At 45.1% G+C, this 23,555-nt stretch overlaps 1 protein-coding gene across 2 annotated transcripts in view; it reads left to right on the top strand.

Moving 5' to 3' along the window:
* The first annotated feature begins 682 nt into the window (after nucleotides 1–682).
* Nucleotides 683–23,555, top strand: part of RECA1 (recA DNA recombination family protein) — a 109,295-nt gene continuing 86,422 nt past the window's right edge. For both annotated transcript variants that reach the window (XM_086822379.1, XM_086822378.1), the window contains exon 1: nucleotides 683–946. In XM_086822379.1, coding sequence (XP_086678505.1) covers nucleotides 731–946 — 216 coding nt within the window. In that variant the 5' untranslated portion in view covers nucleotides 683–730. The remainder of the gene's footprint in view (nucleotides 947–23,555) is intronic.

The raw sequence follows: 23,555 nt of genomic DNA, 5'->3' as shown, positions 1-23,555 counted from the left end.
GGACTCAGTTTCGAGTTTATCTCCCCTCTTGAATTCCTTACTGCATTAACAAGCTTCTACTTCTTATTCCTTACTGCATTAACAAGCTTCTACTTCTTATTCCCCGCCACCGCGTTTTTATGCGACAAAGGCAGAGGCATCATTGTGAACAGTGAAAAGAAAGCGTATGAATCAGATATCATTGATGAGTCATGACCTTGAACAGGTTGGAACAGCTTGGAAGTTTGGCGGCGTGACACCATAACTCCGTGGGTGTCCGCCAACGCACTGATATAAAGGTTTTTTTTTTGTTTTTTGAGCTGGGGTCAGAAACGAACAAGTTCTGAGACTTGAACAGAGAAACGCTTTTGTCATTAGCCTCATCATCTCCAGTCTCAGAGACGGTTTTGCTACTTCCTTAAAACCTTCCCCCGGAAGACCCATGAGCTGGGCACAATAGCAACCAAGTACTCCTCCCGGAGAAGCCCAAGTACTCTGAGACTTGCCCTCTGACACACCCACTAGAAACTCTGTATACCAGGCAGATTTCCGAATAAGAATTACCTGATGATCCTTGATTATTGATAGGTGATAGCTTATAATAATAATAATAATAATAATTACCTATAATTTTAAAAAAAGGTAATTGAAAACGAGAGTCGTACAAAGTGACCCTCTTCAAATGTTTCTTGCCCTTCAAATACGTGCAAAAACCCAAAAAAACGTGCATTACAACTGTAGTTCTATAGAGATGACGGAAACCAGAGGGGTGATTTTCAGCTCTTCCAGTTTGTCCTTCCAACCCTCCTCAGGAAAGCAATCATTTTCATCGTCTTCATGGAGCCCCAAGTCAACCCCTCGCAGGGCTCATTTTCCAGAGTGCACGTTTAAAGCAAGGGGTCGAGTTTCCACCATAGATTCCTTTGACAGTGGCGAACGTGACTACCAAGCACGATTCGGTGAACGAGTAAGCTCTATTTCTGGAGTTTACTTTCTTTGTATGCTATGAGAGAGAGAGAGAGAGAGAGAGAGAGAGAGAGAGAGAGAGAGAATATTCCACGAGAACATATTTGGGGGTTTGTAGTGGCATCATGAAAGTTGAAAAGAAACATGTACACCAGGAAAAACGCACTGTACACTTATATCTAGAACAGACATGTAGATTGTACATACATATATATGTGTTTGAACGTGTGTATCTATGTGTGTGTACACGTCTGTGGAGAGGGAGAGAGAGAGAGAGAGTTATCTTAAAGGTCCTCCAAAGACCCAAAGGTTGAGACCAAAATGAGTTACAATGGTTCCATGAAGTAACTAGATCATCGAAAAAGAAAAAGAAAACCATTTGAGTAAAAAAAGTAGCCATCTGGCTCATGTCATGAATATAAGGTATCCCCTATAATATCATTATCACTTTGTGGGGGCATCTAGGCTCTACCCTCTTTAAGGAGATGTTTGGGTCTGTGTAGTTCTATCAAGAAAATCTGTAGGTGCCGATAGTCCGGAAGTTGATAATCTTGGATAGTGGTCCAAAACCCTCTTGGATGAGGGAATGAAATCTTCCTTGAATTCATAATACACCGGACACTTTCGAAAGTAATGCTTCTCCGTGGCAGCACCCTTTGTCCTCCCTATCTCCACTCTGATGGCATGGGACACTTGTATATGCATGTATTCAAGTGCCATCCTCTGGAAAACCGGTAGGAAAAGGTTTGGCTAGAATATCTTTGGGAGTAGCTCCAAAGGTGTGAACCATGAGGTGTGGATGTTTAAGAAGAGAAGATTACAATGGATGGGGGGTTCACCTCTTGATGTGGGTGGGATGAAGGAAGCGTGAATCCAAATCGTACTAGAAGGGTGGCAAGCGATCCATATGAAGCCCCTATGAGAGAAACAATCGAGAAACCTTGGCATAAAACAACTTGTCATGTCTTTGCATGGTGAGTCACCAAGATGACTTCAGTGCAATCCTCGGGAGTCTAGGTCTGTCTCATGGGTGTAGAGGCACTGTATGCAAGTCACTATTTGGAAAAGGGAGTCTATTGTGAGAGTGTACACAGGCGGAACCGATCACAATAGAGAAAGGAGAGAGAGATTGTGTGAGAGAGAGAGAGGAAGTAGGCAACAATCAAGTTCTATTATCATAGCAAAGAGGTTACAAGGGTAGTACAACCACCAGATGGGCATCGATACAAAATGCGCTGGGATTGAATGATTACAACAAGGGAAGAGAGGCCTTTATATAGGCAAAGGAGAGTTGGCCGACTGGCTCCATGGACCTGGCCAACTGTAAATAAGTTAGCCACGACCTTAATAAATGTCACGTGCACGCCTGTGCCATGGCTAATCTTCAGCATGAATTGGCTTAATCCCTAATTAGTGCAGCAGTTAAAATAAGCATTTAGGTCACCATCAGTAGCATAAGCATCAAAACCATCATCTTCATCATCATGGTAAGCATCAGCATTAGAAACATGAGCACCATCATTGCATCATCTTCACCATCGGCATTGACAGCTTGGGAAGGGTCTTGAGAACTTGTTGGCAGCCTCCAAGACTTGGTCAACTGGTAGCAGGGACTTCAAGACAGCAGGCGGCTGATACCCTAAAGGTGGCCAGGATAAGGTGGGAACACATCATGTAAAAGCACATCATTTATGAATTATTTTGTCTAGCATACTAGCCGACAGTAGGGCAAATGGCCGTCCAATAGCTTTCTCACATATATAAGCATCTCACCATTTCAAAAAATCATAGGTCATAAGTTATCATTCATCTATCCAATATTTAGTAGAAGATATGTAGAAGGGCCTAGGCCACCCCTATGGGGCTGACCATAGCCCTACATGTACAAGCATCAAGCTGCTAGCAGTCATCTCTTGTTTGTACGCTACACTAGGGCCCTGTTGTGGGTGTGCCCGCCCGTTTTTAGTGTTTTTCCATTTTTGCTCACTCTCCATGTATTTTCCCATTTTTTCCTAAAGTGTGGAGGGCAGTCAGCTGCCTTCTGATGCTGGCCGATTGCTGTTGTGCTACCCGACCTGTTCAGGTGTCCTAGCCGACTTCAGGCACTTGGCTGGTCGTGAGCTTGGGCTGCTGTCGGCTTGTTTTAGGCTGGCCGACCAACAGCCTGGGGCCATATAAAATGGCCCCTTGTCCCCCACACTTCCCACTTGTGTATTCCAAGATTTTCTTGAGTGTATATAGCAGAGTTACAGAGCTTCTCTCTCTTTCTTTCATCTGCGTTTTGCGCTCTACAGCAGTTGTCTTCATTTTCGCTGTGCATTCTGACATGGTATCAGAGCCCCAAGTGGCTTGAAGGTTGGAGACAATTGAAGAGCCTACGGGACTGTTGTTTTTTTTGGTGCTGATTGGAGATCTCTTGGGCTGTTCGGGACTTGGAGATTGGGTAGAAGGCGGCCATCACCGTCAGACAACCACCTTGCATATTAGTTGAAGCCCTTTCTTCATTTTTTTTCCCAGCCACCCTCCCTTCACAAGACCAAAGTAACCCCCTCGATGGCAGGCTTACTTGCGATGGGCACGTGAAGATCCCTACTCTCCCCACAATCCCCGTGGATCGACAGATCGACAGTTGGACGGGACCAACTACGACATATGGAAGGTAATGATGGAGTCTGTATTGGAGTCTTATGACTTGGCTGATTTCATTATTGCTGGTGTTCCACGGTCGGAGTTGGAGGATGGGGAGTTGTTACCCTCTACTCGGAAAGAACGGGAGGCCCAGGCACAGTTGTGGGATCGTGTCAATGCCCGTGTGCGTTCTTTCATCTTCCTAAATTGCACACCACTGACTGTTTTGCTGCTGTCCTGCCTCTTTCTCTTTACGGTTTGAGAGGGGGATTGATTGTTCCTGGTGCCTCGCTTCGTTGGAAAGCACATGAAAGGAGTGTTTGAGAGCTGAGATTTGTTCTTTGCTGCTGTGGATATATGACTCCCCCTTGTACGAACAAAGATAACAAGTTGAAAGGACCCAGCTACGCTCATTGGAAGCTTCAGATGCGGATCTGGTTCATCCACAAGGGTTTGTGAGACATTGTTCAAGGCACTGAAAGGAAGCCCGAGCGTCCTCAAAACTCTAGGTTGTGGACTTAGGATAAGGAGGATGAATTTGTTGTGGAATTACAAGACTGGGAGAATCGGGACTCGAAGGCACATTCTGTGCTTGTGCGGACTATCACCGAGGAGGTCTCACCGGCAATGCAAACTCTCACTAGTGCTCATCAGGTATGGTCAAAGTTGTAGGATCTCTTTGCACGAGATTCATCAATGAGGGCAGTTACCTTGCAGGGGCAGCTCTACGGCTTGTTATTTCCTGAAGGCAATTCAATGCAGTCTTTTCTCATGAAGGCCAAGGTCATCCATGACTAGTTACTGGCTATGGGTGCTGCTTTGTCCTCTTCTCAGCTGGCTGTTCTTATCCTCACCAAGCTTCCTCCCAACTATGATGTGATTTCTCGATTTTTGCGGTGCCAGGTCACATCCACTCAGTTGGAAGCTCCCTACCTTTGGAGGAGTAGTCCGTTCTCATCTCGTAGGGTAAGTTGAAGGTGTCAGTCAACAGTTCTGACCAAGCACTTTCCTCAGTTTAAAAGAAAGGTTGGAGTCGTTGCTTCTCTTTTGCGGAAAAGAGGACATCTGTCCAAGGATTGTTTGTCCAAGAAGAAGGACAAGACCAAGGGCATGGCTTCATCTCAGAGAAAAGGCAAAGACACGACACAGGATAGTGATACAGATTCTAGTACCACTTCTAGGGCTCCCAGGGCGCTTCCGGCTCAGGACCCAGATGGTGTGCTTCTCTAGTACTTATACAGTTTCCCCTCGTGTGCTTCCAGCCAGAAGAGGCTTGTGGGCGGGAGAGGGGGCTGATTATTTACAGCTCCACCTACTGGTGCATGGGGACCGTGATTCGGAGTTCCAAGCATTAGACATCTGGCAGGACATGGTTATCTTTGGTTCAGCAAAGATTATGAATTGGATCTGTTCCAAGTTCATTGTTTGAGGCTTTTGGGACGTGATGTGTTCCGTCCACTGTTGGGGATTATGGGCGTGGTGTGTCCAGCAGCTCATCATCTATTTTTGGAGTTCACTGCACACTTGTGTAGGAATTCGTGGCCAAGCAAAGTTCCTTGTTGTTCGTGGTGGCATCTTGTTTCGAGGAAACAGGTTGGTGGATGCCCTCTTTGAGGTGATTCCAGTATTCGCGATGCTGGAGGGTCCATGGTTGCATCTTCATCGACTTATCTTCTTCCGACTCTTACACACACTGAGCTACAGAGGGGGTGTTAGAATTGTGCATCTCAGTGTTCTGGGGCTTCTACTATTTATCTGACATTTTATTGTATTTCTCCTATTTATTTGTCCTGTGAGCAGTCGGCTAGCTCACTGAGGCACTATATAAGGGTTTATTCACTTCTTCATCCAATCCACTTCCCTTGCACATAGTTCAACATTCAGTTGCTGGCCATTGCCATTGTGAAGCGTTACTGTTGTTATAAAAAGTGATCTTGTCCAACTCTCTCTATCTCCTTTGCACTCTCTTATATGTTTACGGTTTATGCTTCCGCCTGTGCTTTCTCCTTCAGTAGGCAATAATTAAGTTCTATTATCATAGCAAAGAGGTTACAAGCGTAGTACAGTCGACAGATGGGCATTAGTACAAAATGTGTTGGGATCGATGATTACAACAAGGGAAGAGTGTAACTTGGTTGAACACAATGCTAATCAATACACTTAAATAGACCACGATTTAATGGACAACATGCTCAATACAAGAAGTAATTTGTTGAATTGACAAGAGACGCACAATGAGCCAGAACAGCCGGCCCCTCCCTCAAATAAGTATATTGATCTTGGGAGAACCAAGTACATAGTTTCCATATCAATACGAAAGCAAAAACCACTCATGGGCACTCTTTTGTCATAACATCTAGCCTAGTCTGAGTCTTTAAATGCATGCAGTTATGATTTATCCCCTTGGGATAAATCATGCAGCTATGATTTACCCCCTTGGGATAAAATAACCCAAAGTGCTTAGTGTCCTTTAGGTAATGTAACATGCAGTGGAATTGTTGGAAATTGGGGGCCACTTGTCAAATCCCCAAGGTCTCCTGGTAGAGCAATCCTAAAACAAGACCCAAAACCTACAAAACAAAGCCATAAACCGTGAAGGGGGTGTAGGCTTGACTCCTGACTCACCACCCAACCATGGCAGCCGTGGGCAAAACCCACAAGACCTGGTTGTCCCCATCGAGCCTCGAGCTGAGCTAACTAGCTAGACGTACCGACTAGCCTCTACCCCATGACGTCCCATACCGCCATGGAGCTATCCTCGCGGGCCTCGAGATTGCTGCCGGCCTCGGTTGCATGAAGCAGGTGCATGTCTGCACTAGATCCAGGCTCCTGACTGTAGAGCTCTCGCATGGTCTCGTGGGACTCTGACTGACTGATCGACCCAGGCCACCCTTTTATAGGCTCTTGGCCGGTCACTGGGCGTCCACACATGGGCGCCCGCCCGTAAGTCCATCCCTAGCCCAGCTCGCCAATCTGTTTGCCTAGCTCCAAGCTACCCCAAGCCTCGAAGCTAGTCTTGTGTGTGTGCTGCACACGGTAGATACACTCTGTGCACATGACATACTCCCCTTTCTCTAAGAGCTCACTCCTGAGCTAAAAAAAAACTCAAGGTAATCCCTTTGAAGGGTAGTCAATGTCTCCCATGTAGGGTCCTCCTCAACACGATCCTTCCACTTGATCTTGTATTCCGTGAGTAGCGTATGCCGCAATCGTCTTTCACGAAATCCAAGAATCTTTTCTGGTTAGTGTGGCACAAATGTTATATCCTCAACATCTATGATTTCTTGAGGAGTAACTAATTGGTTTCCTCCACCCAATACTTCCTTAAGTCTATTGATATGAAATACAGGATGAACTTTCACATGAGAAGGTAAGTCCAATTCATATGCAATTGAACCAATCCGGTGTTTAACCCGAAATGGTCCACAATATCTAGGGGATAATTTCGGAGATCAGTCTGTCCGTAAAGTCTCGGAATCTTTCGGAACTCGCAAATACACCATCGTTCCTTCAGAGAACTCTCTCGGTGAACGATGTCTATTAGAATAAAATTTGTCTCTATCTTGAGCATTAATAGATTCCTTCGCAACTTGTAACATTTCTTGCATGTCTTGCAAAAAATTACATGCTGCATCATGCTGAAGTCTTGAAAATCCCACAGTAAAAGGTGATCTAGGTTGAAACCCGTACATAAGCATAAAAGGACTAAAACCTGTACTCGTATGCTTAGTACTGTTATATGCAAATTCTAACATAGGAAGATAATCCTCCCATGATTTCTGTCTTTTGGAGACATATGCACGAAGCATGTCCTCCAGAGTCTGATTCACCCTTTTATTATGGCCATCAGATTGAGGATGATATGAGGAACTCAGATTCAAAGTTGTTTCCAACTTCTCAAAAACAAGCCTCCAAAAGTCACTTGTAAACTTAGAGTCCCTATCACTGACTATGTCCTGTGGTAAACGGTTTAGTCTAAACAGTTGCTCGATAAAATGCCTTGCTAATTGCGTAGTTGTAACAGTCTTCCGTGCAGGTAAAAATCTAGCCATCTTTGTCAAGCGGTCTACCACAACCCGAATAGAATCGTGGCTTTGACGTGTTTTGAAAGAAAGTGAAGCAAATACAAAATATAGATGTAGGCCCAGGTACAAGACCTGTAAATGCTAGAAACTGATGTTTATTGCTGAAATCTGAGCACGAGGGAAGCCCGTAGGTATTGTACAATAGTGAGAAGCAGTAGCAGCTGCCATGACCTCAACTGAATGCTGAAAATGAGATGAATTGAGGGAAAGTGAGCCAGCCCTTATATACTCCCTCAGGATGCTGGTCGGCCAGCTGTAGCAGGCCGATAGCATGGCAGTAGCATAAAATGCTACATAAAATGCCTAAAAATACCAAAAAATGGTAGAAAAATGCTGAATAATCTCTGCTAAGATATGCCAATGTGGGGTCTCATAAATGGCCAATACAATCATGAAAAAGATGATGTAGATCCTCCGGAGATGATATAATCCAACACCTCCTCTTCAGCGCCAGAGGGGCGGTCCAATACCAGCACGCTGAAGTAACACCTCCATAGTAGCTCTCGGAAGTGGTTTGGTGAAGAGATCAGTCACATTGTCCTTGGTAGAACAGTAGGCTAGTTGAAGAAAGCCCAACTCGATCCAGTCGCATACAAAATGATAATGCACTTCAATATTGTCACGTGCACACCAGTCAGGTGTACAGTGACATGGCATCATATTAGCATCATAGACATCATCAGGTATTTTACTGGCATTTATGCAATTTTATAGGCATTTTACAGGCATTTATGGGGCAGCCGACAGCAGTTGTGGACATGTCATCTGGCCGACAGCCCTTATGCTGGCCGACCAGCAGCATGCTTGCATATATATACAGGCGCCTCTCCATTCAGCATGGCAAGCTCATCATAGCAGCATTCAGCCCAGTGTTCTCCAACGCATCTCCTCCAGGAAGCTTTGAGAGCAGCATAACCAGCCAACGCATCAGCACATTCAGTAACGCATCATCATCAGCATCATCTTCAGTAACGCATCATCATCAGCATCATCTTCAGCAAACGCATTCAGTTCAGCCCATCAAATCTGCAAACGCATCTGCGTTTCATCATCAGGTCAGCATAACATCTGTTCCAAAGCCTCCCTTCAGCGTTTCCTTCCCAGGAGACAAGGGAAAGATAGTGGACAGCAGTTCATTCAGCATATTCAGCATATAGGCAGCATATTCAGCAGTATAGATCCATTTGGATCTCATTGTAAACCGCATTCCTCATATAATATAGCTGCATTGCATTGACACCAATTTGTCTATCTTTTAAACATCATTAAGTGCAGTTTAATTAGACTAAGGTTGTGATTACTACGGTCTTAAGCACCCACATATCACATTGGTATCAGATTCAGATTGTCCACACACACCGTATCCTAGCGTGGGGGCATCCTTGGATGGTTAGATTGCGTTCCGGCACGACCACCGACTTCAGCATCATGTCTACAGGAGAGAGTACTCATCAGCCGGAAGACGTCTCCCCTGAAGGAGACCTTGTTCTTCCGCCTGCAGCAGACACCATAGCTCTTCTTAGAGCTCAGAACCAGCTGCTCATGGAGCGTCTCCAACTCTTGGAGGCAGCAGCAGCACATCCTTCTACACCTCCAGTAGCACCCGATTACATCTCCCTCTTCTTTCAGATGGAACAACAAAGGAGAGAGGACGAGGCCCGAAGGAGAAGAGAAAAAGAAGAAAGACGGGACTATGAGGAAGCCCAACGCAGGATCGACGAAGACCGGCGTCAGGCTGACCTCGCCGCTCGGGAACACCAACGTGAGCTTGATCGAGAACGTATGTTACCATAAGCTCTCACATGTCACATTGGTATCAGAGCGTTACAGGGTAACCAGCCTTAGAGCATGTTCAGTTCATCAGTCATTCAGTCAGACATCATTTTTATCGCTTCCGCACAGTTAAACCCAGTTCTCAAAATTTTGCAAGCCACCCTTAGGGATTTTTCCTTAGGTCTGCATCAGTAACCCATCCATCTGCATTCTTGCACAGCATATAGGGTTGCACATGGCTTGCATAGCAGTCATCTTAGCAGTCAGTCTTGCATACATGTTGCCCATGAACTCTCTGGGGAAGAATGACATCCATCATCAAAGGAGTACATAAGTTTTGGGCTTCAACTGGCAGCAGCAGGGGGTTTCTCTTCCACAGAAGACGGAAGTTTGCTCCAACATCGCCTCAGGAGGTTCAGAGCTTCAGGTACGACGGAGATGGTAGGTGAAAGGTTTCCAGAGGCAGGTCAGGGGTGACTCAGGTATTTGCCATTCAGTTCTCGCAGTACATGGAGTCTTGGCTCAAAGGATTTCACTCCTGCAGACGGCCTCAGTCCCGGCAGCAGAAGACAGAAGGGGGCAGTGGTTCGGAGGAGAAGGATCACAGAGGAGTCGAAGGTTGCCAGGTATACCACCCAGCAACAGTTTAGCAGCGGGGAATGTCACGTGCACACCAGTTAGGTGTACAGTGACATGGCATTATATTAGCATCATAGACATCATCAGGTATTTTACTGGCATTTATGCAATTTTACAGGCATTTATGGGGCAGCCGATAGCAGTTGTGGACATGTCATCTGGCCGACAGCCCTTATGCTGGCCGACCAGCAGCATGCTTGCATATATATACAGGCGCCTCTCCATTCAGCATGGCAAGCTCATCATAGCAGCATTCAGCCCAGTGTTCTCCAACGCATCTCCTCCAGGAAGCTTTGAGAGCAGCATAACCAGCCAACGCATCAGCACATTCAGTAACGCATCATCATCAGCATCATCTTCAGTAACGCATCATCATCAGCATCATCTTCAGCAAACGCATTCAGTTCAGCCCATCAGATCTGCAAACGCATCTGCGTTTCATCATCAGGTCAGCATAACATCTGTTCCAAAGCCTCCCTTCAGCGTTTCCTTCCCAGGAGACAAGGGAAAGATAGTGGACAGCAGTTCATTCAGCATATTCAGCATATAGGCAGCATATTCAGCAGTATAGATCCATTTGGATCTCATTGTAAACCGCATTCCTCATATAATATAGCTGCATTGCATTGACACCAATTTGTCTATCTTTTAAACATCATTAAGTGCAGTTTAATTAGACTAAGGTTGTGATTACTACGGTCTTAAGCACCCACATATCACATTGGTATCAGATTCAGATTGTCCACACACACCGTATCCTAGCGTGGGGGCATCCTTGGATGGTTAGATTGCGTTCCGGCACGACCACCGACTTCAGCATCATGTCTACAGGAGAGTACTCATCAGCCGGAAGACGTCTCCCCCGAAGGAGACCTTGTTCTTCCGCCTGCAGCAGACACCATAGCTCTTCTTAGAGCTCAGAACCAGCTGCTCATGGAGCGTCTCCAACTCTTGGAGGCAGCAGCAGCACATCCTTCTACACCTCCAGTAGCACCCGATTACATCTCCCTCTTCTTTCAGATGGAACAACAAAGGAGAGAGGACGAGGCCCGAAGGAGAAGAGAAAAAGAAGAAAGACGGGACTGAGGAAGCCCAACGCAGGATCGACGAAGACCGGCGTCAGGCTGACCTCGCCGCTCGGGAACACCAACGTGAGCTTGATCGAGAACGTATGTTACCATAAGCTCTCACATGTCACATTGGTATCAGAGCGTTACAGGGTAACCAGCCTTAGAGCATGTTCAGTTCATCAGTCATTCAGTCAGACATCATTTTTATCGCTTCCGCACAGTTAAACCCAGTTCTCAAAATTTTGCAAGCCACCCTTAGGGATTTTTCCTTAGGTCTGCATCAGTAACCCATCCATCTGCATTCTTGCACAGCATATAGGGTTGCACATGGCTTGCATAGCAGTCATCTTAGCAGTCAGTCTTGCATACATGTTGCCCATGAACTCTCTGGGGAAGAATGACATCCATCATCAAAGGAGTACATAAGTTTTGGGCTTCAACTGGCAGCAGCAGGGGGTTTCTCTTCCACAGAAGACGGAAGTTTGCTCCAACATCGCCTCAGGAGGTTCAGAGCTTCAGGTACGACGGAGATGGTAGGTGAAAGGTTTCCAGAGGCAGGTCAGGGGTGACTCAGGTATTTGCCATTCAGTTCTCGCAGTACATGGAGTCTTGGCTCAAAGGATTTCACTCCTGCAGACGGCCTCAGTCCCGGCAGCAGAAGACAGAAGGGGGCAGTGGTTCGGAGGAGAAGGATCACAGAGGAGTCGAAGGTTGCCAGGTATACCACCCAGCAACAGTTTAGCAGCGGGGAATGTCACGTGCACACCAGTCAGGTGTACAGTGACATGGCATCATATTAGCATCATAGACATCATCAGGTATTTTACTGGCATTTATGCAATTTTACAGGCATTTATGGGGCAGCCGATAGCAGTTGTGGACATGTCATCTGGCCGACAGCCCTTATGCTGGCCGACCAGCAGCATGCTTGTATATATATACAGGCGCCTCTCCATTCAGCATGGCAAGCTCATCATAGCAGCATTCAGCCCAGTGTTCTCCAACGCATCTCCTCCAGGAAGCTTTGAGAGCAGCATAACCAGCCAACGCATCAGCACATTCAGTAACGCATCATCATCAGCATCATCTTCAGTAACGCATCATCATCAGCATCATCTTCAGCAAACGCATTCAGTTCAGCCCATCAGATCTGCAAACGCATCTGCGTTTCATCATCAGGTCAGCATAACATCTGTTCCAAAGCCTCCCTTCAGCGTTTCCTTCCCAGGAGACAAGGGAAAGATAGTGGACAGCAGTTCATTCAGCATATTCAGCATATAGGCAGCATATTCAGCAATATAGATCCATTTGGATCTCATTGTAAACCGCATTCCTCATATAATATAGCTGCATTGCATTGACACCAATTTGTCTATCTTTTAAACATCATTAAGTGCAGTTTAGTTAGACTAAGGTTGTGATTACTACGGTCTTAAGCACCCACATGTCACAAATATGCTTGGATCGTCCCCATATCACAGGATTTTGTGCTAGAGCAATAGCACTCTGAGAATCTGAGAATATAGTAACTGGGGAAGTGTCGGCAAAGCACATGATCCAGAATCTGATGAATCCAAAGTGACTCAGTAGAGGAGAGAAGGTAGGATTTATACTCAGCCTCGGTGGAAGAAGCAGAACCAAGAAACCAATCTAGAACCAAGCATGAAGCAATATCCAGATGTAGACCTCCGAGTATCAATACAGCCTACCCAATCAGAATCTGTGAAGCCAACCAAATCAGCACCACACGAGTAGGTAATGCCATAATCTGAAGTACTTCGAAGATAATGAAGAACTCTCAAAGCTGCCTGCTAATGAGACCTTCGAGCGGTTGATGAGAAGTGGTTGAGGACTCACAGCATAGGAGATGTTTGGATGGGTGTTGGCAAGGTAAAGCAATGAGCCAACAATCCATAGTTGTTTCTCGTATGCGTACGAACCCGTTCGTACGTACGAGTCGTACGGTACGATACCGTACGATATCGTACGGTACGAGTTAGGTTCCCCCCCCCCCCCCAAAAATTTTTTTTCCTTGAAATTTTTTTCCCAAATGCCGAAAAAATAGAAACCCTGCTTTACGAAGATCCCAAATGCTCGCAATACTTCGCAACTTTCGTGTCCACTCAGTATTCCATATGGGGTTGTGGAGAGACCTAAAAAATCTGGCGAGGTAGACTGGTAGTGTACACTTGATTGGTAGGATGAGAGAATCTTGCTACATCACTTGGGGATCCCTGGTATAGGTAGGCTAGACAATTAGATTCTCAAGTTATGCACAAGGGAGAACATTTGGACATGGCCATTTTGATCTAGAGAGGAGTCCCTAAACTTATCACCCTAGATGCACTCCTCGTATTTGTGCAAGGACGGTCCCTTAGTCATAAACGCTACATTGGGAGACCTTTGGTATTGCATTACCCATCCAGGTTCTTTTTTGGAGACAATCGGGAGATCCAACCGGGAGAGACACATATCCATGTACTGGTTTCTCAAGCACTGTAGACTCCTCCCCTCCCAACCTTCCCTCACATTCAAGCTTGAAGCTCCATAGCTTGTAAGTGTAAAATATAAAAACCGTATTTTATCGTACCGTATCCCAAAATTTCATATCGTACCGAATATTCCCGTACGGTATCGTACCGTACGGTATCGTATTTTCGTACCGTGACAACTATGCAACAATCTATTAGTACTCTGTGGAATCCACCAAGGGTGTATCATCCTCCTTGGATAACTTGGCATTGGGATCCATGGGACAAGAGAGAGGTGTACAATCTGCCAACCCATAAAGTGTGAGCAGCTTCTTCACATACTTCTGCTAAGGAATGAAGATACAATCATCTTTTGGCCAAACCTCCAGCCCAAGAAAATAATGTAGAAGGCCAAGATTAGTCATCTCAAATGTCTCTGAAAGCTTGGACTGAACCTGTGTGACCAACCCAGTATTTGAGCCAGAAAGAATGAGGTCATCAACATACAAAACAATGACACGGATATCTCCATCAGAAAGAAGCACATACTTTGTATTCAGTCTCCGGGATTTTCTTGTGTATATAGTAGAGTTATACGCTTCTCTCTCTCCCTCTCTATTGCTGTGTTTTTCTGCAGTGCACTTGCTCTTGTGTTTTCAGATCTTGTCTTCATCTCCGTTGCATATTCTGACAGATCCCATTGCTTGGGACTCTATCCATGTGGGATGTAGGTGGCCAGGTCACGACCTTCCAATAGGAATTATGCATAGATGATCGATCCTGTCACACATAGTCTCACACCGGCTTCTATATCCTGAGTTTCGTGAGTCTTTAGCAATCCACTTAATCACTTCAAACTTTAAGAGATGAGAGAGAGAGAGAGATCTGTACACCGTATTGGGTCCCAAATTACCCATTGAAGGGCCCCCTCCTATTGCTAGGAGTATTTGCTTCATTTCTTTGAAGAGAATGACTGTTGGACTGACTTTGGGGCTCTAGATAAGCCAAACGCAAGACCTTCGGAAGACAAAGAGTTCGGCTTACTGTACCCTGCTGTAGAAGCACCAATGATGACCAATCTCAATGCCAATGCACTCTTCAAAGCGGCTGTAGGAAGGCTACAAGACTGAGGCTGAGAGAAGGCTGATTTGGGACTGTTCTATGGCTATGAATATTCAATGATGATGAGTGAATATTCTGCGTTTTCCTTCACCCGGGAGGATGGAGAACAATGATGAATGTTGAATTCTGATGTGGGGCTGAGAAGCGCTTTGGGCTGAAGCGCTTCTACACAAGGCTGCGTTTTCTGGATGGCTGAATGCTGATGTGCTTGATCGATGATGAATGAATGAGTGGATGAAACTCTAGCTATATATGAAGGCATAGGGCTGGTCGGCTGGCTGAAGTGTAGGTCGACTGTATACTAATAAGCTACATGACTTGGATCTATTATATATGCGGAATATTATGCTCATAATGCTGGCCGACTAGGAAAAAGGGACTTGACTGACGGACTGACAATCTATGACTGAGGAAAGACCTGCGTAGCTCGTACCTGACATATCTTGGACTAGGGCTTACAATGGAGCCACGGCATGCAACAAAATCATATCCTAAAGGGTCCTACTGTTGTACATTGATGCACTGATGATGAGCCATCTTGTCACCATGCACTCCAATGTAGAGTGCATGTGACATTCTACTGCTTAGCTTGGCGGCAAGTTCATGGCTTCCAAGTAGTCTGCCAACAACGGGGGGTACTTTTGAAAAAACTCCTCGTCTAGCCAAACGGCTTCGTGGGTACCTCGATCTCGGAACTTCGTGTAGAACTAACAGAGTCTTCGATTGGAACCATGCTTCCATCGATGAAGAAGGATCTACTCAGGCTCAATGACTTTTGCTTCATCAACCACGTCTGGCTACTGTTCATCTGAAACATAAAAAAACTTCCAGTCCAACATATGGTTTTAGCCAAGAAACATGGAAAACATCATGCATCGTCCAACTGTTAGGCAACTTTAACTTCATGGAGACATCACTTAGCTTCTTAACCATAGGAAGGAAAAGGTCCAAAACTACGCAAAGAAAGCTTGGGACAACTTTTGCCCACTTGTTTTAATCTCTGTTGTTTCATGATACGTAAATAGACCTTATCTCTTTTCTTGAAGTGGACATCTCATCTAGACTTATTTGCCTGTATGTTGTAAGCTTCTTGGGCTTTGGTTAAGCGGTCTTTAACTGACTTAATAATTTCGCAGAATGATTGCGTTGTTTTAAGAAACAGAGACACAATTCTCGTCAAAAGAGAAGAGAAACGGCGACCAAAGGGTGCCTCATACGGAGTACGTTCGACATTGGATGAATGAGTATCGTTTAAGATGGCTTGGACCAATGGAAGATAATGTTCCCATTTGGACTGTTGGTCATGATAGTATGACTTGAGAACATCAAAGGCCAACTGGTTATTGATTTCTCTCTGGTCGTCTGTCTGTGGATGGAATGTACTAGACAACTGTAACTTGGTCCCAATGCTCTCGAATAATGATCTCCAAAAATGCGAGGTGAACATGGAATCCCTGTCTGATGTGATGGTGCTAGGCAAACCACAAATGGGGTACCAATGTTTGAGAAAAAGGCTAGCTACGTCCTCGGTTGTGGCTGTATGTTCGCATGAGATTAGCATGCAGAACTTACTAAAGCGATCCACAATGGTAAAACACTGAGTGTTGTGAGATCCGGTGGATGCTAGTAGAGGCTCTACAAAGTCCATTGAAATGTTGATGAAAGGTTCGTTGGGAATAGGCAAAGGTTGAAGTAAACCAACCGTTTTCATATGTGGAACCTTGACTTTTTGACAAATCTTACAGGCTTGAACATGTGAATAAACATCATGCCTCATTTTGGGCCAATAAAAGGACCTTTCCAATTTCTCGAGGGTACTGTTGATACCTCTATGGTCTCCAACTAAGGAGTCATGGGCTTCATGGAGAAGAGCTATGCGAATTCTCGAATGACACAGACGGTTCTTGTAGAACAACCAACCGTTTTGCATTGAATAATGGCCAGGCTCAGAATTGAGGGCCAAACTATATTGAGTACCAAACTCTGCGGAATCAACATACTGATCTTTCATGCTAGCCAAGTCTTTTCTAGAGATCTCGAGAATGGTAGACTCTTGCATGGTCTAGATGCTGGTCTTTCGATTAAGAGCATCTGCGAAAGTGGGTTATGCTTACGAGGGATGTACTTGAGGGCCAAACTATATTGAGTACCAAACTCTGCGGAATCAACATACTGATCTTTCATGCTAGCCAAGTCTTTTCTAGAGATCTCGAGAATGGTAGACTCTTGCATGGTCTAGATGCTGGTCTTTCGATTAAGAGCATCTGCGAAAGTGGGTTATGCTTACCAGGGATGTACTTAATCATTCCTCCAAATTGTTGGAAGATCTGACTCCATCTGGCTTGCTGATCACTCCACTGGGCACTTGGTATCGTCTGGAGCTAGTTAAGTGCTTGGTGGTTTGTTTTGACTGTGAGAACCTATCCATAAAGAAAAGGCTTCCAATGTTTGAGCGCTGTGATCACACCCAAAAGCTCTCTGTCATAAACCGTATAATTCCTTTCGGCAGCAACCAACTTTCGATTGTAGGAGGCCATGAGGCTATTGTCTTGCTGAAGAACAACGCCAATGGCTACATTACTGGCATTTGTAAAGACCTCGAAAGGTTCATCCCAAGATGCTAACTTCAGAACAGGCGCTTCTGAGGCTACTTTCTGGAGTGCACGGAATGCATCAAGCGCCTTGCTTGTAACTGTGACTTGCTTGCCGACGGGTTTTCATCTCCTTGAGCAAGTCGGTGAGAGGTGCGGCAAGGTTGGAAAACTGGTTAACATGCGTGCGTACTGTAGGCTTGGCAAAGACCTATGAATGAACGGATGTCTTGGGTGGTCTTAGGAATGTCGCAATCCAAGATATCTTGAACCTTTGAGGGGTCCAATTGAATCCCAGAGAAACCGATGATGTAGCCCAAGTATTGAATCTCTGTAATGCCGAAGATAGACTTTTTGGCGTTCATGTAAAGTCCATTATCTCGCAAAAGTTGCAAGACTTTTACCACATCTTGCTCATGCTACTCCACAGTGGCTGAGAATATAAGGACGTCGCCAGGAAATATGAAAACACACTCATCAATGAGTACTGCGAAAACCTTGGACATCATTTTATTGAAGGTTGTTGGTGCATTGGCAAGCCCAAACAGCATGACTATGAACTCATAGTGACCATGCTTTGTCCGAAAAGTTGTTTTTGGAATGTCAGCTTAAAAAATGTGGACCTGATGATAACTACTTTTGAGATTGATCCTAGTGAAAAATTTTGCACCGTCCAAAATGTACTCAATCTTGGGCATAGGAAACTTGTTCTTGATGGTGAGTTTGTTTAATGCCTTGTAATCTATACAAAGACGTGCAGCCTTGTCCTTCTTTTGGACAAAAACTTGTCCTTCTCTTGGACAAACAGGATGGGTGTAACAAATGGTGAGGAAGATGGCAGAACGAGTCTTGGAAAGACGGTAAGGAAACTTGCTAGGACGATCCTCAAGACGAGAGGGTGGGAGATTGTCCCTAAGCATAATGTCCTGGTGTTGAGACATGAGGTCTGCCAACTGCGGGATGGAAGATGAAGATGAGACAGCCGCTATCAAGGTAGGATCAAAACGTACGTACGGATCCAATCCGTACCGTACGGGGATCCGTACGTCCTCCCCCCCCCCCCCCGCGCGCTCGTTTTGTCCTTCTGTGCGGCGTGCCTGCGTCTTGCATTTGGACTCTGGAGGCCGTATGACCTTAACCTTCCGGTAAGGGCCAGCCGCCATGCTCTCTCTCCTCTACAGTCACACTCTCTCTCTCTTCGCTACTGTCTCGCGACTCGCCGCCGCCTTCTCCCTGGGCCGTCCCCTGCTCACTGCCGCCTCAGTTCGCCTCTGCCCTCACCGCCCCTGTTCAGCCACCCACTGGCGCCCAGTACGGCTGGCAATATGCTGGCCCGGCCCCCTTACGGATCGATCCGTACGTCCTCCCCCCCCCCCCCCCCTCCCCCCCATTTTGTCCTTTTGTGCGGCGTGCCTGCGTCTTGCATCTGGACTCTGGAGGCCGTACGACCTTAACCTTCCGGTAAGGGCCAGCCGCCATGCTCTCTCCCCTCTACAGTCGCACTCTCTCTCTCTTTCCTACTATCGCGACTCGCTGCCGCCTTCTCCTTGGGCCGCCCCCTGCTCACCGCCACCTCAGTTCACCTCTGCCCTCACCGCCCCTGTTCGGCCACTGGCGCCCACCAGTACGGCTGGCAATATGGTGGCCCGGCTCCCTTTCCCCACCCACCCTTGCTCAGGCCCCCAAGGTAGCAACAAAACTCTCTCTCTCTCTCTCTCTCTCTCTCTCTCTCTCAGAGCCTTAGCCCACCATCTGTGGACGACTCACTTGTGACAATGTGACTTGTCTTAAGTAATAAGTATTAAGTATTAAGTACGATTAACTTATCAAGTCAATGTGGACATGGACTGAAATTTTATGTAGGTGGCTGAAATTTCTGAGATTTTATGTATTTTTACCAATGGTACGTATTTTTACGTACCTTAAAATTTTTTTCCGTACCAAACAACGTACAGTACGTACGGATCCGTACAGTACATAACGTTTGGTACCACCTTGGTCGCTATCGATGAGGTAGAAGTTGTTTGAGCACGAACATAAATCAATGCTCCTTCCGCTCCCTTGCGGATAGCTCATCACGCCTGGAGATGAGAAATCAAAGGAATGCTAAGAATGCTCTTATCCTCACGAATCATGACAGGCTCAGGGAAACCTTTTAGATAGTAAAAGTGTCATACTCCCAATCAGGAATGGGTTCATATTGGCGAAACCACTGGATTCCTAAGATCATGTCACATCCCAAAAGGGCGAGACAATGAAATCTCGCTGGAATGAGGATCCAGTTAGCAGCAGGTTTCCTATCCGGCAAAGCTTTGCTTTTGTGGAAGGAACTCAACCCTAAGCCAACGACTTGGGTACAATTTGAAGATATCTTCAAGAAAGAATTCCTCAAGAAAGAGGATGACTATGATGTTGTTGCCCGGTTTTCAGCTTTGACCATGACCTCGCAGCACCTTACTTATGAGGTCTACCTCCAGAAGTTTCGTGACTTGCAGATGAAAGCTACAAAGATGGATCCCACTACTCTTTTGGGGTTTTTCGTAGCTGGTTTACTAGACTCGTACCGATTACAGGTTAAAAATAACAAATGTAAAACTTTGGACGAGGCCATTCATTCAGCTCGTATCTATGATGATACGATGGTCTCTTCCAAGTCGAAACCCGTTACCGAGCAGGGGAACAAGCATAAAAGAAAGTTCTCCACACCTATGGCTAACACGACAGAAGGAAAGTCTTCGGACCAACCTTCGAAGAATTCAAGTTCGACACCAGCGAAGAAGAAACGACTCCTTAGGGCTTTGAAGCTCAAGAAGGAAGGACGTTGTTTTATCTGCGAAGAAAAAGGACACATGCGTAACGAGTGCCCAAAGCAAAAGGGTACCAAGTCAAACGCAGGACCCAAGCCAAAGGCAGCTAACCAGTTGTCTTTGACAGGTAAGTCAATTACTGTACTTTCTCGTCCTAGTACTTGTTCTGATTGTCTGTTCAATTCTAAGGTATTTAGCATGCATGATCTTCTCCGAGTTTATGGAGAAGTGAATGGCCATAAGGTTTATATTCTTTTAGACCCTGGCAGTTCGCATAATTTTGTTAACTACAAACTTGTGCAGAAATTGAGTCTTGATACGACACTCAGCGACCATACCTATGAGGTACGTCTACCTGCGGGAAGACAAGTTTGGGATCGCAAGGTGGAGATGCTTCCAATCCAGATTCAGGACTACAAAGATACTCTGGAATGCTATGTTATGCATCTGGAAAATGTAGACTTGTTATTAGGGATTGAGTGGTTTAAGACTCTTGACGTCCAGATAGATTGGTCTAGTCATATTTTTTCTTTTCAGCATAGGGACACCAAGTATAGTATTTTAGGTGATTGTATTCATCCCTCTCAGGGACCTCTTGTAAATACAATTGATTTTGGAAATATAATGGATTTTTCTTTGTATACCGCTTTCCATTGTGTATTGATTCCACTTTCTTCTTTTCTCATCCCTTCCATGGATGTGAATGAATTAAGTGTGTTTGAAAGCAAAGAATTATAGAAGATACTTGATTCGTTTCAAGATGTATTTCCTAAGGAATTGCCATCGGTTTTACCACTTGAACGGGCAGTAGATCATCGTATTGACTTGATCCCTGGTGCTCATCCTGTGAGTATTCCACCTTATAGGATGAGCCAAGCTGAGGAAGATGAGTTGGCTAAACAACTCGAAGATTATTTGAGGATGGGCGAGATCCGTCCCAGTAAATCACCTTGGGGTGCACATGCGTTGCTTAGGAGAAAGAAGGACAATACTTGGAGAATGTGTATAGATTACAAGAGATTGAACAAGCTGACCATTAAGAACCGTTATCCTCTCCCTAGATCAGATGACCTGATTGACCGGTTAGCAGGAGCGAAATATTTCACGAAGATATATTTACGTACTGGCTATCACCAGATACGTATTCATGAAAAGCATGTCGAAAGAACCGCCTTTCGGACTAGGTATGGCCATTACGAGTTTCTCGTATTACCTTTTGGGTTAACCAATGCTCCAGCCACTTTCCAGCAAATGATGAACGATCTTTTTCGTGAACATTTGGGGAAATTTGTGGTCGTGTTCCTGGATGATATTTTGATTTATAGTCGTACTCTTGAGGATCATGTCAGACACCTCACGATTGTCTTATCTATTTTAAGACGGAATCGACTATATGCTAAGTTAAGTAAATGTGAGTTCTTTATGACCGACATCATTTACTTGGGACACGAGATCACTAGAGATGGATTGAGCATTGACTATGACCGAGTTCAGAAGGTTTTGGACTGGCCTATACCGCGAACAGTGAAACAACTTCGTTCTTTTCTCGGTTTTGTTGTTTTTCTTCGGAAATCTGTACGGGAGTACTCTCAGCTCACACTACCACTGACCGACTTATTGAAAGGTCTTGGACGTAAGTCAAATCAGCCTATCACTTGGAATAACGATTTGGATATGGCCTTCAGACTTTTGAAAGATAAAGTCAAGGAAGCACCTATCTTAGCATTGCCTGATCCTAGTCGGCCTTATGTTCTTGAAACTGATGCTAGTGACTATGCTATCGGAGCTGCTTTATTTCAAGATGGTAGACCGGTTGCTTTTGAAAGTAAAATGCTAGACGACACTCAATCTCGTTGGCCAACCCTTGAGAAGGAGCTTTATGCTGTGATTCATGCTCTCAAGGTTTGGAGACATTATTTATATGGCTCCAAGTTTGTGGTATTGACTGATCATCAGTCAATCAAGTATGTGTGTGATGCGGATGATTTGAGAGGAAGGAAAGCTCGTTGGGCAGAGTTAATGCAAGATTTTGATTTTGAGATCCGTTATCGGAAAGGGTCCATGAATAATATTACAGATGCGCTTAGTCGAATTAGAGAGGTGAATTCTTTGTCGTTCACCGAGATTTCTACTGACTTATTTTAGTCATTGAGAGGGCTTTGCAGGACTGATAGTTATTTTGGTCCATTTTGGCAGAAGATCCAAGACGGGAGCTCATTGATTGACCAAGACTCGGTGATTGAGCAGTCTACTATTCAGGCTGCAGGAGGTCAGTGGATGATTCGGAATGGTTTGCTATTCCGTAATGACAAAATTTGTGTACCCCACAGATCCCGGACATTAGGTCCAAGATTCTGAGAGAGTGTCACGACGCCCCTTCTGCTGGACACCCTGGGGTACACAAGACACTATCATTAGTGAAACACACTTTTTATTGGCCGAAGATGAAAGGGTATGTAGAAGATTATGTTCTCAAGTGTCAGATTTGTCAGGCAAATAAAGCTGAACGCTTTAGACAGGCTGGGTTGTTGCATCCTTTGCAAATCCCAAGTAATAAATGGGAAAGTATTTCCATGGATTTTATTACCGGATTGCCAAGAACACATCAAGGTCACGATTCTATTTGGGTTGTGGTAGATCGCTTGACAAAAATGGCTAGATTTTTACCGACCCGGAAGACTATTACAGCTACACAATTAGCTCGGCAGTTTATCGAGCAAGTGTTTAGACTGTACGGGTTACCGCCGCAGGACATAGTCAGTGATAGGGACTCTAAGTTTACGAGTGATTTTTGGAAACTTGTTTTTGAGAAGTTGGAAACAACTTTGAATTTGAGTTCCTCTGATCATCCTCAATCTGATGGCCAGATTGAAAGAGTGAATCAGATTTTGGAGGATATGCTTCGGGCATACGTATCCAAAAGACAGAGTTCATGGGAGGATTATCTTCCTATGTTAGAATTTGCATATAACAGTACTAAGCATACGAGTACAGGGTTTAGTCCTTTCATGCTTATGTATGGTTTTCAACCAAGATCACCTGTTACAGTAGGATTTTCAGGACTTCAGCATGATGCAGCACGTAATTTTTTGCAAGATATGCAGGAAATGTTACAAGTTGCGAAGGAATTTATTAGAAGTGCTCAAGACCGAGACAGGTTTTATTCTAATAGACATCGTTCAACTAGAGAGTTCTCTGAAGGAACGATGGTGTATTTGCGAGTTCCGAAAGATTCCGAGACTTTACGGACAGGTAGATCTCCGAAATTATCCCCTAGATACTGTGGACCATTTCGTGTTACACGACGGATTGGTTCAGTTGTATATGAATTAGATTTGCCTTCTCATGTGAAAGTTCATCCTGTATTTCATGTCAGTAGACTTAAGGAAGTACTGGGTGGAGCAGATCAGTTAGTTACTCCTCA

The sequence above is a fragment of the Cibotium barometz genome, chromosome 28 (assembly GCF_041138505.1).
Source record: "Cibotium barometz isolate CiBa-2024 chromosome 28, ASM4113850v1, whole genome shotgun sequence".
Classification (NCBI taxonomy): Eukaryota; Viridiplantae; Streptophyta; class Polypodiopsida; order Cyatheales; family Cibotiaceae; genus Cibotium; species Cibotium barometz.
The sequence above is the reverse complement of the archived record's forward strand: the minus strand, read 5'-3'. Positions and strand labels throughout refer to the sequence as shown.